Below are 17,642 nucleotides of genomic sequence, written 5' to 3'. Positions count from 1 at the left end.
CCTTCATTCTGTCACATTGAAAAATGTGGATTTTGGTTATTGTTTCTTGGTTAAAACTGGGTTCCCTTCTTGATTTTGTCATATGCGATGGTGCATAATATTTCCTTGACTGAATACTAATCATTGCTCACTTGATTGGATTTCTATAATTATGTATATTAATGCTTTCCACCAAGATTTAGGAGACCCAAAGTCTTGAGAATGACTATAGCCTTCATAATATAACTAGAGAGACTGGTTTAGAGCAGTCCTTTAGACGTTATTCTCTCACACTCAATCAATTAAGGAGTGAAAATGTGCAAATGACCATGCATGAAAATGATACGTAGATATTTTCTAGGAAATATAATCTTCTAGATTCACTGCTAGATGCATCAAATGGTTAGGTCATAAATGACATAATTATTACAATTATAAAGACTATATAATCTGTTTTAAGAGTGTATTTATGTTATTTTCAATTTTTCTTTCCTTTAAAGTGTTTAAATTCTATTTTACCTATCTTTAATAATTTCATCTATTATTACAGAGATAAGTCTTCAAAATGATCTTATTTAGGTTATTGAAACATTCAAACATAAAACCTGCAAAATGAGAAAGCCTAATCTCCAGTTTTAAGGGCTTCCATTTATAGGAGAAAATACATGCACACACTAATGATAAAATCTCCCACGACTAGCAAAGGCACAATTTAGAGGAAGAGGCAGACACAAGTGGCAAATGACAAAGGCTAACAAGAGTAGCAGATTCCAAAATGCATAATCACTATTCTACTCCTAGGGAGATTTTCTCTTAGGCCTATTTAGTCAAATATTCTGCATGCAAGCAACATAGCTGGGACACCAGTAATGTGCTCCAAACACATTAATCTAACTCACACAGTTTCATTTGCACTTTACATTCTTCAAGTTAATATCCTATATTTTGAGACAATAATTCAAAGTTCTTCTGGAAATTGTAAGCATCTAAAACATCTTCAGACTATGAAAAACCATCCAAAATATAGATATACAATAATCATCTAACAATATTATTTGGTTTTTTATAATTTAGAGAAAGATTAGTAGGTTCCTATACTTATTAATATACATTTAAAGATGTAATATTTATATTGAGTAACATTGTTCTCCTAGAATATTATGAATTATGAATATAACTCATACAATTTGGTATTCATGTAATTATAACTATTGGGGAGTCAAAAATCATCATTTATTTTCAAATGTACCCCCAGAAAGTTTATTTATGAAATCAGTTATGTTCTGTCTTATTTATACCTTTCTCTATAAACATACAGATACACACAAGCACACAAATGCCCTGCCTTTTTTCCAAATATTTGGGCAAGCTTATAGAAATTTTAGAATCTTTTTTTAAGTGCTTAGCTTTGACATTTATAGAATCAAATACAGTTCACTCTTATTTGTTTTTGAAGTATGAAAAAGTAGAAAACATGGAGAAATAAAAAAGAATAGCTAACTGTAGAATCTTTTAACATATTAGGTTTTATTACTTCTTTTGTCTCATTTGATCCCCAGTACAAAGACAAAATGGCACTGATCAGTTAAAATGTTATCAATCAGTTTTCTCATAGTCTCCCTCCCAGGAACTTTTTTAGAAATAAAATGCTTGGATATTGATAGGGATAGGGATACTAAGTTGTTTAGAGTTCAGATAAGAAACCGCATTTCCTAAGTTGATATAGTTGTTGCTTTATCATGCAAGTAGGGACTGCATGTGTTTTCAAGTACTTGTTTTAACAGTATTACACCTTCATTAGAATCTCTCTAAGACCATAAAAATTAGATTGCCCTTTTTTGTATAGGTCCTTAATTTTTGGAAGGTATGATTATATTATCTGTAAATCTTGCCTAGCTCATGCTCTCTCATAATTGATCATTATGGAGCCATCTTCATTACTTAATGAATTTATCATGTGTCATTTATGACTCCAATTATTTCCATTCTTGAATTATTTGCATTACAAAAGATGTACTATTCTCACCATGTCTGTAAAAAATGTTGGCATTATGCTTTTGAAATATGTAAGATTTATTTGGTGTAAACATTTGAAATTCTCCTTAGAAATAATTTTCTTATTATGAAACTCAGGCATCTTTACTAAATATAAAAAGCATCATCAAGTATCAATAAGATGTAAGACACTAGTGAGAAGAATATATAGTTCCTGATCTCAAGAAATTAACAATTTCTTCATAGGATTCAGATATAAGCATGTGAAAATTTGAGTGCAGTTCTAGAAAACACATAAATATAGTCTACCTCAAGCCCGGCTGGTGTGGTTCAATAGTTAAGTGTTGACCTATGAACCAGAAGGTCACAGTTTGATTTCAGGTCAGGGCTCATGTGTGGTTGTGGGCTCAATCCCCAGTAGAGGGCGTGCAGGAGACAGCTGATCAATGATTCTCATCATTGATGTTTTTATCTCTCTTCCTCTCCCTTACTCTCTGAAATCAATCAAAATATATTTTAAAAAATAGTTTACCTCAACGAAAGTAGTGATCTGAGAACTCAGTGGGTTCAACCTACTTTTCTTTTAGCCAACCAGTTTTCTCTGAATATTCAATGCAGTCACTAACTGCATCAAGTTTATAGTAGCATTAATTGATGTCTTTGAGGTCATTGGTATTCTGTTCCATTTCCTCTTTATCTCTCCATGCAACTTTGTACCTGATAGTTTCCAATAAATTACCGTTGAATGGATTTTCTTGACATGTACCTAGCCAAATTTCTAGTACTCATTCCAAAATGTTTTTAGGCTATTTTTCTGAATATATTTAATAATACATTGATGTGGTATCGTGAAAGGAACTTGGACTTTTAAATGTAGACCTTACTTTTCAATATCCGTGTTGCTTCTCTGATGCCTAGTTTCTTCACCTGGAAAATGGGGACAATAGTAATACCATACAGGATGGTGAGAGGACTATGTGAGATGATAAGGGAGAGACCATGGTAAATAGCAAACAGTGAATAAGTATTACAGCTATTCATTCCAGTCAAAGACCATCAGGATAACACCTGGACTTGAACAAGTTGCGTTTGTTATTCTTGGCAGTGAGGGAATATCAACATAGGAACACAGTGGGACCCAAATACCTCTGGTATGTAGAGCAAGAGGCTTCAGTCCGCTGTGGACCTAAAATGTTGATTTCTCAGCAGCTATGAGAGGTTGTCCTGGCCAAGGTCCCTCTGCAGGGAACCCTTTGGGTGAGGACACTGAGTGGAAAGATGCTAATGAACACATGCCTGAACTTGGTTCAAAGGTCCCTGGTTGTCTCTGCCTGAGGATGTTACAATTTGAAACTCAAATGCTACCTCATTAACCTGTTCTTTAATTGATTTGCATTTTATCTTTTTTAACTTCTAGTCTTTTGTATGGCAATTGTAGTCATTCTGTGTCATTTCAGTGATTCCAGTGACCTTTGTATTTAGCTAGTAGGAGTTTAAGAAACTGTGCCTTTATTAGTCCTGCCTTGTTTTCTTTTATTTAATTTTTTTTCTCATTTAAACTTTGTCTTAACTTGCCAACTTTTAAAAAATTCTTCTTAGCCCTTATCATAACTTGCTTCCACTTTTTTTCTTTTTTCTTTATTGATTAATGTATTACATATGTGTCCTTATCCCCCTATTGATCCCCAACCTCCCACCTCCCGCTCATGCCCTCAACCCCTCTAGTGTCTGTGTCCATTGGTTATGCTTGTTTGCATAAACCTTGTCATCAATGCTCTTGCTTCCACTTTTAATTCTAATTTTTAAATGGTATTTCATTCTGAGTTTTTCTTTTGTAATTTATTTTAAAATGGCAAGTGGGGAATATAGGTTTATGTTCTTCAGCATATGTCCAAAGCAAGAGGATGGCAGTTTTACCTTACAGTCTTGTATCCCCAGAGGGCCTTCTTAGTTTCCTGGGTAACCTCCCACTCAATAAAAATCTGGACTCAGAATTTTGCCATCACTAAATTAGATAGCTCCAAAGCCAATGGCCAGAATTCTTCTCCCCGCAACTCCTTCCTACAGATAGTTTAATGAGTCAGCAACAATCAACTCAGAACAGACCCTGAAATGACAGTTTTATTATCCAAATATTCATGACTTTGTGGATGAGTACATAATCTAACTCGTGTTTTTTTGTTTTTCATCCTATGCTATATTGTCAACAGTTATTGATCAAGATGCGAAAATAGACTGAAAATTATATTTTCACTACAATGTATCGTAGGATTTCATTTGGCCCCATACTTGGGAGACAGGTTTTTCTTCCAGGTGAACACAGTTGCAACTCTGTGTGTATAGCAAGAGGAAGTTCATAGAACAAAGTAAACCCCAGGAATCTAGCAATTTAGCCTTTGCAATTTTAATTCTTCTAGGTCCAGAAAACCTGGTCATGTGTCACATTGCTGAAGCAAATTTTTAACTGTCCCCAGTGTGACAGTGTTGTATAAGGAAGTACATTACGTGATGGTGAGACAGGCTGATTTATCAGCACTCTCCCGGCTTCAAAGCACAGCCTGATTGTTCTCTCTTCTTACTCACCTTTGTAAGACAGTTCATAAAGTAATACGCATTTTGAAGTTTTTAAATTGAAACGTACGTCTAAAAAAATCCATCTGCAAATGCGTATGATGGACATGAAGGTAAATTGAAAAAGCCTAAGAAAGTGTTTATTCTTAGCCTTATGTACCTGATGTTTACCAAATGATGTTTCATGAAAGGATAAAAAAGGAAAAGAAAAGAAGGATGATTACATTTCAAATAAATGTGTAAGGCACATTTATGTAATTCAGGACTCCCTGCATCGTGTCTATAATGGCATTACAAATTCAGCGTGTTCAAAATTGACATTTTGATTTCAGGGCTATTTGAATGCCAGTCTAACCCACTTCAGTCTAAGGTTCTACCATTTATCTGTTTCAGTAAGCCAAAACCCTAAAAGTCAACTTTGATTCTCCATTTTTCCATACTGCCCCCCACCAACCTATCAGCTCTATATCCAGAAAATATCTCAAATTTATTTACTTTTTTCGCTTTCCACTAATGTCACTGTAATCCAAGCCACTATCAATTGTGTCTGAAGAGGCTACAAGATAGTCTCCTAACATCTCCCAATACCTGTTCTTGCACTCATACAATCCATTTTACACACAACTACAATGTGTTAATATGTAAGTCACGTTACATCACTTCCCTACTTTAAAATCATCTAATTTCTTTTCATCCTAGTTGGTCACATGACCTACAGAGCCCTAAGGGATCTGACTTCTGCACACCATCTGAATCATCTCCTCCTTCCTCTCCCTCTTCATGATCCCCACAGGCCGTTTCTCTGTTCTGGAATGCACAAAGCCTTCTTGAACTTAAGAATTTGCACTTGCAAAGAGATTTCTAAGAATCTTCCCATTTCTGGCTTCTTCTAATGACTCAGGGCTCAGTTCATATTTGGTTTCTTCCGAGAGGCATGGCTGGGGAGTCCCTATCACAGTGCCCGCTATCATTCTGCCTTCACAGCACTTCTAGCTGCAACTTTCCTGCTTATTTATTTGCTTACTTGTCTATCATCTGTCTCCACCACAGCTCCTCAGACTATGTGTTCTTTGAAAGAAGAGCTTGGTTGGTCTTTAACATCAGAGTTTGCCCAGAATCTAGTAGAACAATGCCGGTCATAGTCTAGATTCTCTGTGAATCTTTACATATCAGTGCATTAGGAGACTCCACGGGGAGTTTGGAGTGTTTACATTTCTCCAGTTATTAGGGAACACTTTTCTGAAAGAATGACAAGATGTTAATCAGCTTCCAATAGGAACAGGGTTTTAGGAAGAAAGTACTGAGGTATTTTCAAATGTGTGGGTTTGTCATGACTCTGGGAGTTATCCCTTACAAATGTCAGAAACCTGCTATGCACAGAGGCATGGGCTGTGGGGAGAGGCCTGGACCGGCACTGTTGCCTTGACACTCAGTGGAGGTACAGAGTAGCCTGAGTGCCCAGCTGAAGGGGAAGCAGCTTCACTTCCACCCTGGATCCCGGATCAGCATCAGATAGAGAGGAAGCAGCCCCTTCACTTTCTGTCGTACCTAGGAGAGTGTTTATAAAAAAGAAATACCAGATCGATCAAGGGATAAATATTTCATTATTATACTATCTCAACTGTTAGCCCTGAAATGTAGTGCATATATCCCACTGGGAAGTACTTAAATGTCCAAAGCAGAACTCTTAATTTTCACCTCTCAAAAGACCTCCTAGTCCTGCATTCAGAAAAAAATGACACTACCATTTCCTGAAAGGTCTTGGGGCTGCTGTCCCTAAAAAGAGCATAATTAATGGTTTTGTTAATTCTAGGATATCAAACTGAAAAATAAGACCTGAAATAAAACAATATCTCATATTTGGCACTAAGATAATTTTTTCATGAATGTTATATAATGTATTTTGTCTGATCTTTTAAATTACATTCACATGTCCCACTCTTCCTAACTTCTTAGTTTTCCATTTTCCCAGTAATTTGGACTTACAATATTAAAGGAATATTGGATTTTTCCTCTTTTAAAAAAATATCCAATCAGTTACTTTGTCAGGTCAGTTCTTTCATAGTATTGCAGTTAATGTTCAATAAAAGGAAGTTAATAGTTCTCAGTGTGAAATAAAGCATCCACTTGATACCTCTTCAATTCCATCTAAAACATGTTTTGTTGATTATTATGGTAGTGTTGAACCACAAAGGTTTCTTCAAGTGTCTTATATTAAGTCCTTTCTGAACTTTAGTCAAAATGTAAAATGTGTACATTAACTAAAAGGACTGAATAACTAGTATTACAAATGTATGAGTTTATTTTTTTTTTTAAGTTTTGTGAGTGGTGATGTAAAACCTTCTTACAAGGAAGAGCCTAATGAAAAAAACTATTTCACAAATATTCTTACTCTTTCTAGTCTCTTTTCAGCAAGGTCTTTTCTCATTCCTCATCAATATTACAAAGCCTTGCCAAATTATCTTCTCCTTCCACATTTGACTAGCTCATTCCTGACTCCACATCTTAGCTGGAAGGAGATCTTTTCTCTGCCAATGAGTGTGTAACTATTACATTCATTAAAAAATATTGAAAATTTATCTGTAACCAGAATGATGAAGGGTATCACATACTCCTTTATTCTAGTCACTCAGCACAGAATAAAGTTGGCATCACCTAATTCATTTTTGTCATGTGTTACTTTTTGAATGTTCTCAGTAATTTGACTACTCATACATTCTTTTGCCAAATAGATGTCAAGGTGCAGGAATACCTCTTACTTTTTTTAACCCTTCTCAGAATGCTTAGGAGATGAGGATTCATCATGCAAACTCAGTAAATGTTATCTTTGAAAAGCAAGATTCTGAAATGAAAAGCGTACTTATCTTTAAAGCCAAAATAGAAAGGAAATGGGTAATTTATGAACTCCTATTGATTCACTAGACTTTCTTTTTTTGTCTGGCAAATGGACTACATAGGCAATAAGATTGTATCAGGTATTTTAATACAGTGAGATGCTAAAATTACATGAATAGGATGATTAACTTGGCATTTTATGATTGTTAATCTCACAAAGGATTTATTAAGTACATCTTGGTATCTATTAAACTACTGTCTTTTTAATAGTGACCTGCAAGGCCTGAAATTAGATTGAAAGTACTTAGTCAAAATCCACCAGGCTTTCGCATTTGTTTGGATGGATCTGCACAGCAGCATTAACTTACGTTGGAACTTTGTATTTATGGTGAATTCTCTTTCACTGTAAGGAACTTGGCTAACAACCAAGGAATGATATGGGAAAAAGTAGACAGTCATATACTAGTGCATTTATAACTCTTACATGCTAATTAATGCATTCTAAATGGGGTAAATATTTTTGCCTGAATTCTTGGCTCACATGAATTTTGTGATTATGCCTTAGCGAATGCTGTTGCCTTTTTCTAAGTTATCCAAATTTCAGCATACCATCTAACATAATTATCCCCCAACTGATGTGATCTATCCTCTGAAAGCCTCCGTGTGCCATGCTAAGACAGTATTGCTTTTACTTATTACTTATTTGCATGTATAAAGTCATTCTTCTACTAAGTTATAAAAATTTTGAGATTGGGGTTTATATTTTATTTCTATGTCTCTTGTAACACCTATCATAGTGTGTGATAACTAATAGAATCTCAAAAATCATTTTAATGAATGAATAAATAAATCAGTCTCAATTTGAATCTCCCAAAGACAAGTGCAACAGCCTATATTAAATTTTAGTCACCAGACACTTGGGAGTTATCTGGACCCTCTCTCCACTTCATTTCCCATGACCAACTCTTCAGGGGACACTCTTGCTTTGCCCCCTTTCCCCCTCCCCCAATAGCTTTCTAAACTTTCCAGGACACTCCGTGGGCCTTGTGAACATCATCCTCACTCAGATCCTCCCTACCCTCTCCCATAATTCTTTCTCCAACTGGAATTAGGTCTAATCATAAAGTCCTATTTAAACCCTTCACTAGGTTCTTAATGGTCTGAGAATAGTAGTCCAAATCCTTAACACGTTGACAAAAAGCCTACAAAATCTGGCATCTATCTTTTTACTCTCTCCTCTGGTAGAACTCTTCACCGGGTTCTCTTGATTCCACTCACAATGACCTTCATTCAGGTCCTGGAAGTGCCCATGTTTCTTCTGCGAAGGACCTCAGTATATCTTCCTGGAACTGACTCTTGCCCTAGGTATTCCCCCATTATCCTTCAGGGCTTGCCTGAAACCTCATGTCAAGGAAGATTCTCTAGACCCTCTAAACTCTTACCTCACAGTATCTTGAAAGTGTCATTTGCAGCAATGCTATATAATTAATCTGTTTAGCATGTAACACATTGTGTAACTCATTCTAGGGACTTCTACTCTCAAATATGAGCTCTATGAGTTATTGGTCAGTATTTATTTTGTTCAGTCTTCTCTATACCCATCAAGGTCTTGCAGTTTTGGGTAATTAATAAATATTTTTGATAAATAAATGAAGCAAAATAGATACTGGGTAAATAAAAGGAAATAGAAGTGAAAAAAAATAAAGTAATAGTAGCTCTAAGGGAAGTAATACAATCTAATGCCATTGTGACGTTCCATTGTATGTATCTCTTTAGAGTCCCTTGATTGGGATTCATCTTCAAGGCTAGTTTTACCTTGTATTTTCTGTACAGCCTTCTCTTCTGGAAGGTCTCCTTACAGGGTCTCTCTTTTGGCTTTGGCAGTTGATGGACAGTGGCAGGAGTGGAGTTCGTGGAGCCAGTGCTCGGTGACCTGCTCGAATGGGACCCAGCAGAGAAGCCGGCAGTGTACTGCAGCAGCTCATGGGGGTTCTGAGTGCAGAGGGCCGTGGGCAGAAAGCAGAGAGTGCTATAATCCAGAGTGTACAGGTAAGACCTGACTACTATATTTAAGAGATGCTTGCCATTTAAAAATTGAGACAGGACCATGCCAGATGGTCAAGGTATAATCACATGATTATATGTTTTTATTAAATGAAGCCAGTTATACCCAGACTCATTCTACTGCATGTCACATTAATAAAGCAGCAGAATTCCGGGGAGCCTTAATTTAAATATTGATTAAATTGATGAAGTTTAATACTGAATTTGTACTTTTTACAAGTAAAGTTCAATCTCTTCAAAATATTGAAGATTCTGACAAACTTATAAATTTCTGTTCATTACAATACTCTTTATTTTACCAGCAAGTCAAATATTTAAATAAAGTTTATCCATGGTAGTAGATTAATAAAAGTTGAACAGACTAAGTAATGGTCCTTAGGTTTTAAAATTACTAAATCCGTGACATTGATCATGACATATTTCTTTCAGCCAATGGTCAGTGGAATCAGTGGGGTCATTGGAGTGGATGTTCCAAGTCCTGTGATGGTGGCTGGGAAAGGCGAATAAGGACCTGTCAGGGTGTAGCGATAACCGGGCAGCAATGTGAAGGAACAGGCGAAGAAGTGAGACGATGCAGTGAGCAGCGATGTCCTGGTGAGAATGAACTGAGGTTATCCCAGTGAAAACAATTTGTTACCTTAAAAAAAAAGGGTTAAAAATATTGGTTAAGGGCAGTACTTTCTCAATTGAAATATTGCTAATGATGTGACAATTTACTTGTTTCCATAATGTATAGAGTTTCCTCTCTCTATGTGTCATAGACTATTATATAGGTTTCTAAATCATTTGCTGCAAAATAACATTGAAAATGTGATAATCCAAAGGTAGCCATATTGAAAATAACATCGCTAGATATAGTTAAAAATAGTTTGGGGTATTATTGTTCACAACTTTTTAAAAATTGATTTTTAAAGAGAGAGAGAGAGAAAGAGAGGGAAAGAGAGAAACAGAGCGAAACAGTAATGTGAGAGAAAACTATCGATCTGTTGCCTTCTGTACACATCCTGACTGGGGACTGAACCTGCAATCTTTGGGTGTATGGGATGATGCTCCAACCAATTGAGCTACCCAGCTGGAGCTTTCACTATTTTTGTAAAAGATTTGTTTACTGAGAACACATAAGAAATTGCATTAGATTATTTATAGTAGAAATATAAAGGTGTAAGTGTTAGATGGCTAAGTGGGAAAATTAAAAAATGATGTTGAAATTCAGACACTTGTAAATTCTGCTGTTAATTCATCTTGATGCATGACCTTGGTCATCCCCATTCACTTGCCCTTGGCCCATTTTCCACTGAAAAAGGAAATTCCGTTGAGGAGCACATTTTAAAATGAAAGCATAAGGTCTTAATTACTAGTGAACGATTGGAAGTACTGCTACATTAAAGGATTTGACATATAAGCATAGAAAAAAATGAGAGGTCAGAAACTACTGACATCATACATCATCTACATTTTTGGGCAAAAGAGGTTTACAGTTGTGAGTGCATGAAATATAGTTTATTTTTATATTATTCTTTATTAATTATTGTGTTATTTTCTATATGAACAACTGTAAGCCTACTTACCCCCACCCTGGATTTTAAAACATTATTTGGAACAAAGACTCCTTCCTAATTGTACATACATTTCATAAAATATTATTGACATACATACTGAGTGAAGACTTAATAAGTATGTGAAAATTAGGATTTTAGAATGATATCATGGCAACATTGTTATAAACATGCTAGAAAAGATGATAGGATGGAGTTTTAAAATATCACAGCCATGCCTAAACCGGTTTGGCTCAGTGGATAGAGCGTCGGCCTGCGGACGCAAGGGTCCCAGGTTCGATTCCGGTCAAGGGCATGTACCTTGGTTGTGGCACATCCCCAGTAGGGAGTGTGCAGGAGGCAGCTGATCAATGTTTCTCTCTCATCGATGTTTCTAACTCTCTATCCCTCTCCCTTCCTCTCTGTAAGAAATCAATAAAATATATTTAAAAAAATAAAATAAATAAAATATCACAGCCATGAATGGAGGGGAAAGTGCTGACTTTGGAGAATTTGAAGACCCAGTTAAAGTCTCGTTGCTGTTAGTGTGACTGCAGGGAAGCTAGCTGATGTCACTGGCTCTCTGGTTCCTAGTGAGGTTGCTGAGTGCAGCCATTCCAGGTTCCTTTTTCAGTTCAGAAACGTATGAAGTTCTGTCTCTAATATAACTACTGCAGTTTAGAAAAACCACAGAATCTAAGAGATATCCAGGGTCAAAACTTTGTATTTCACCTTACTTCAAATTTTAATGACTTATAGTTCAACTCTAATACCAACAGAAACTGAGCTCAAAGAGCGCAATGTCAGTAGGTGTCTTTAGAGCTTACCAAAGATCTGAAGTTAGTTTTGTTCATTCTTTTTTTTAAAAGGTATTTTTATTGATTTCAGAGAGGAAGGGAGAGGGAGAGAAAAACATTATTGATGTTTTTATCTGGGGGTCGAGCCCACAACCTGGGCATGTGCCCTTGACTGGAATCAAAGCTGGGACCCTTCATTCCACAGGCCGATGCTCTATCCACTGCACCAAACCAGCTAGGGAAGTTTTGTTCATTCTTAAGGCCACTGGGATGTAGAATGTTAAGAACTAGCCAGCATGCAGGCTTTGGTTGATAATGACGCCTATGCAGGTTAGCACTGTGAAATTGTTCCTGTGCTACATAAGAATTAAGAAGCAGTATACAAAAACATTTACTTTGCCCTGGGAGAAATGCCTACAGATCAGTGGGCATGACTAAATAAGATCCTTTTAATATTTGAAGTTACCTACTGGTAAAGTAGTCTGAGCATGCCAGGGTTCTTAACTGTCTTGGGCTTTTAAAACTATCTTTCACCTGCTTATATAGAGGTAAGATGGTGCTGCTGCAATCAAATTTAAACATTGCCACCTGCTGTTTAGAGAACATTTTACATATCTATTTACAAAAAGAAGGTATTATACCTTATTTGCTAGATTTGTTCCTTGGCTTTTATGATTTAAAGCAGGTTGAAAAATTATCATATAAAATGGCAAAAGTTTTTATATTATATGTACTGTGTTATGTTATTTTATATTACAGGGGTTGGCAAAGATAGGTTTACAGTTGTTCATATGGAAAAAGACATGCAGATTATGATTATTACAATAGCTTTATTCACTCTTGTGTTTCATGTACTCATAACTGCAAACCTACTTTTGCCCGCCCCTGTGTATTTAATATTAACTTTAACATTTTTATTTTACTCTTTTCAATAATATGATTTGAAATCATATTGTATGTGCAGCAATATAATGGCTCCAAATTTACACATTGACAATATAAACTCAAAAAACTTCTAACTTATCTTAACAGTTACTAAGAAATTTTTCTGTTTGTCAATAACAAAGCCACAACAAATATTCCTTTTAAAATAATATGTTTCTTAAGTATTATTTTTAGTGCTGTGTATTCTTAATTTTTCTTCAGGTTTCCAAAAACAGCTAGTATTTATTTTATGCTTTGCTTAATTTAGATGCAAAACAAATTAATCAAGTTTGCCAAGAAACTCTCAGTTGTCAGGAAAGAGAAATATACTTAAATCTTTGTCTGGATAATTAATGAAAATAATGATTAATCATCTGGATTGAATCAAAAGCTGTTATGGTGTCTACTAAAAATGGAAAGTAAATTCCCCATTAAGATAAGGATATTTCTTTACTGGTAAATAGATAACATAAAAGTAACAGAAAAATAGGAAATACAGTCAATAATATCATAATAACTGTGTATAGTGCCAATTAGGTTCCGGAAATATCAGGGGAACACTCTGTAAAGTATATGGTTGTCTAACCACTGTGTTGTACACTTGAAACTAATCCAATCTAAGAAAGAGGGAATATGCAAGTTGACTGTCACTCCACCACAAAGATGATGGCACCCATAGTCACTAGATGGCATTGCCCAGTCCTCTCAGCCCCACCGGAGTCCCCCAGTCCCAGGGACCCCCTCCCTGTGCACGAATTTCATGCACCAGGCCTCTAGTATAAAATAATATTGAATGGAAAGTATAATTTAAAAAAATAAAAATAAAATAAAGTAGAATTAAAAACAAAGAGCATCACTGACCAAAATAAGTTATTTCTCTTGTCTTCATAAGAAAAGAGAATTAGAGGGATGGAAAGTACATATGTTTGTGTGTGTATATATATATACTAGTAGCCCGTTTGCACGCAGATTCGTGCAATAGACCTTCATTCACCTGGCTGCCTGCACCAGTTTTCTGCCGGCACCAGGGACCCAGGCCTTGGCTGTAGCCACCGCCTTCTGCCTTTTTCAGGGTCGGGGCATGGCCCCGGGCAGTGGCCTTGGGCTCAGCCGCACCCAACATCCTTGCTAAGGATCGCAGGAGCCGACCCCCAGTGGTTTCCTGCGATCCGTGCAGGCTGCCCACTGGTGCCCAAGGCCGGGAAAGCCTCCGCCCCAGGCTTTCCTGGCCTTGGGCTCGCCGCACCCAGAGTCCCTGCTACCGATCACAGGAGCCGACCCCCAGTGGTTTCCTGCGATCGGTGCAGGCTCCCCGCTGGTGCCCAAGGCCCAGAAAGCCTCAGCCCCTGGGAACCCCGGGAGCGGCGGGAGGGGCCGGGCCACGCCCCCCCAGGTGGCAGATCGACCCCCGGGAGGGGCGGGAGGGGCGGGAGGGGCCCGGACACGCCCCCCGGAGTGCTGATCACCCCAGGCACCCAGGGGAGCGGCGGCATGGGCCCGGCCACTTGGCACCACCATCTTGAACTTCTGAACGGCGGATATGCCACCCGGAGTCCCGCCCCCAGCCTCCTGCCGGCCCAATCGTGGGCATAGCGGAGGTGCGATCAATTTGCATGTTTCTCTATTATAAGGTAAGATATATATATATTACTGTTAGTTGAGTAATAGAATAGCTACAGGGGAAATAATTAAGTTACCCAATTGTTTTCCTTGGTCAGACTCACTAAATGATAATTTCATTGATCTCAATCGCATTCTACATCCCAACTGAGGTTGAACTAGTAGAAAAGTAATGAATTGCTCCTATGTTTTTGCCACACTGTGAAAATGTACTAATTTTAGTCCTCTGTCTGTTTTCCAATATTTCCCTGGTTAATATCATTCAGAAAGCAGATGCTACTGGTGGATTGGCTTTTGATAACTGTCAGACTTCTGGGACCTCTTTGCTCTGTTCCCAGGGAAGGGGCTTGCTATTCCTACAGCTCCAGTTCTGAGACCTATTACTCCTTAGTCATTATTTGCTAAGTTGTAACCTACCATCCACAGGTGGATGTTAAATTTAATTTACATGTGAAATGTCCTTCTTTGAGTCACAATTGCTTTATTTGAAAATGGTGAGTGAACTTGCGGATTGAATGTGCTGAGAAAAACTTGTGAAGTAAGATAGGCATGTTATACACAGGGTGTCAGGGAGGAAGATAAAGTCTTAGCTCATATTGACTTATTTTCTCCTCAGTTCCCAGTTGGAGAAGTGGTGAATTAATCACTATTGATATAGTATTTTGTCATTGTTAGAGACAAGTTAAACAAGTTAATAAGTCAAACTTCTAAACTGTGTGGACCACTGCAGTTTCAAGGCTAAACATAATCATTTTTAGAAACCCAGATAAGTGTTGTAAAACTTATATTTCTTTTTTTGCATTATGTTTTTTTTTCAATTGGAGATTACAGTCAAAACTATTTTGTATTAGTTTCAGATATACAAGACAATGGTTAGACAATCATATACTTTAAAAAGAGTTCCTACATTTCCAAATAAAAAAACATAAAACTCTAGTTTATATTGAAGTATTTGCATACAAGTTGACACCTGCTTTACTTATTTTTTCATTCCAAACCACAAGGTTATCACTAATAGTATTTTTTAAAAGCTTGTAATACATTAGAATTTATATTATTTTCTGCTATAAGATATTATGTGTATAGAAAGTATGTTATTATGTAGTCAGTTTTAAAGATTCAGGCAAGTGTTTGAACTGATATTTTGGGCAGAGCAAATAATGTCAACCCTGAATGTACATCCCAATTGTTCACCTAAAGACAACCACTAAGTTGTGTTGACAGTAGGTGGCACTAGGTATGGACTTCTTTCATTTTAAATGTGTTATTTGTTCTGCCCACATAATCTCAGATACATTCTAAAAAGTAGAGAAATAAATTAGAACTTGAAGAACTCCAAAGGAGAGAAACATCACCTGTTGCATAATAAATGTCTGAGAAAGCAGCCCATCCTCCTGAAAAGCATGGGTTTTATTGCCTACTCCAGTCTATGGTTCTGCCACAAATCAGCTAAATTTCACAGGCAGAATTAAGGAAGAATCACTGGGATCTAAAGTAATGAATGAGTATCCAAGATAGTGCTATATGTGCATGATTCAAACCTGTTGCTATGGAGATAATTATTATCATAATTGGTCTTATCAGATTGCTCACCAAAAGAGACAGAAAACTCTCACAGCTTCTGCCACTGCAGAAACTTAAAAAGCAATTTGTTGTAATCTTATATTACCCCACCTTGTCCAATTTAGAGATATTTGACAATATGCGGATCATTCTCAAGTTGAAATAGAAAATTTAAGCACTTTTCACAATTTTGCCTTTTATCCCACATCGTTTTCATAGTAAAAGTAAACATTTTATAAACTATGTAATGTTTTAAAATTAATAAGATTAAAATGAATACAATTATTGGAACTTTGTTTTGATTCAATGTTTATTAATACCATAAACCTGAATATTAGTCCTTGACATTTTTCTTCCCACTTATTTCCCTCTTCATGCATATCCTGACATGTGAATGACCCTCAGATCCTGCCCCTGGCATTCTTGGTTGCTGTCGCATGTTCTCTCTCTCTCTCTCTCTCTCTCTCTCTCTCTCTCTCTCTCTCACACACACACACACACACACACACACACATCAGCTATCACCTGTGTGAGAAGCACCCACAGATCTGCATCTTTATGACTAATGTCTTCCAAATGATTGCTAGACCTTTCCAACAGGGGTATCAAACCAGACTCTGAATCACCACTAGAGCTTTTCTCTCTAACCACCAAGTCATTCCTGTCATCTGAAGTAATTTCTCCTCACCAATTTATGGGCTGGTGCTGGATTCCACCTCCATCAAGTCTTCCCTCAGTGGCCACCGCCCACCGGCCACCACCTACTAGTGTGGGAGGGGCAGTGCAGCAAAGAGCCTGAGACAGGGAATCAAAAAGAGTTTGGCTTTGGGCCTCAGTATCCTCACATTTAAAGCAGGGACAACAATATGCAACGTGAGGGATTGTTTCAAGGATGAAATGATTAAATACCATCACTAATTCGAACTGTTAAGTGGCAGTGCAGGTCCTCTTTGTCCATTTTCCCGTATGATCGAAACAACCTCCATTTCTAATCTCTTCTACACAGGTTCGGCTGGTCATTCTTCCCGTTTCATGGTCTTATCATGTGACTCACTTGCTCAAAAAAACCTCCATTGCTTTGCATTAATTCCCCCAGTTAGTACATACTGGAATGCCTGGGATTCTAGTATCCCCTTCTATCAGCTCATTAGCTGTCCTTTCACCATATAGTCATATATAAAAAAAAAAAAAAATATATATATATATATATATATATATACATATATGTATATACAAATATATATATATGTATATGTATATATATATGTATATACATATTTATATGTATACATATATATACATATGTATGTATATATAAATATATATTTATATAAATGTATATATATGTATATATAAATATATACATATATATATACACACACACACACATATATATATACATATATATATATATACACACACACAGTATATGATTTTATGACTTCTCTCCTTACACTGTTGCTTGCGCTGTTATTCACCTGGATTCCCGAGGTGTGCCTGTCCTGTCATCTTCACCTGCCGAAATGAGAGCATCTTGGAAGCTCAGTCTATTAAAAGATGTCCCTTCCTTTAATCTTTCTTCCCTTCCACAGTCACATGAGTTCTCTTTCTTCTTTGAACCCCTATAGACTTGGTTTTGTGCTTCTCTTGTTATACATTGCTACTGTATTTTATTTTATATATTTATATAGAGAGAGTTATATTGTTATATCTCTTAGCTAGAATTCCAGCTCATTTCATTGCAAATGAGTTGTCTATT

At 36.7% G+C, this 17,642-nt stretch overlaps 1 protein-coding gene across 1 annotated transcript in view; it reads left to right on the top strand.

The window, feature by feature from the left end:
* Window positions 1-17,642, top strand: part of ADGRB3 (adhesion G protein-coupled receptor B3) — a gene marked incomplete at its 5' end in the record, with an annotated part of 705,309 nt that overhangs the window by 276,523 nt on the left and 411,144 nt on the right. Inside the window, 2 exons of the mRNA XM_079781368.1 lie at window positions 9,265-9,429; window positions 9,874-10,038. Of these exons, the coding sequence (XP_079637494.1) occupies window positions 9,265-9,429; window positions 9,874-10,038 (330 nt within the window). The remainder of the gene's footprint in view (window positions 1-9,264; window positions 9,430-9,873; window positions 10,039-17,642) is intronic.

This window comes from Cnephaeus nilssonii (genome assembly GCF_951640355.1).
Source record: "Cnephaeus nilssonii genome assembly, chromosome: 9".
Lineage (NCBI taxonomy): Eukaryota > Metazoa > Chordata > Mammalia > Chiroptera > Vespertilionidae > Cnephaeus > Cnephaeus nilssonii.
This window is presented reverse-complemented; position numbering and strand designations above follow the sequence as displayed.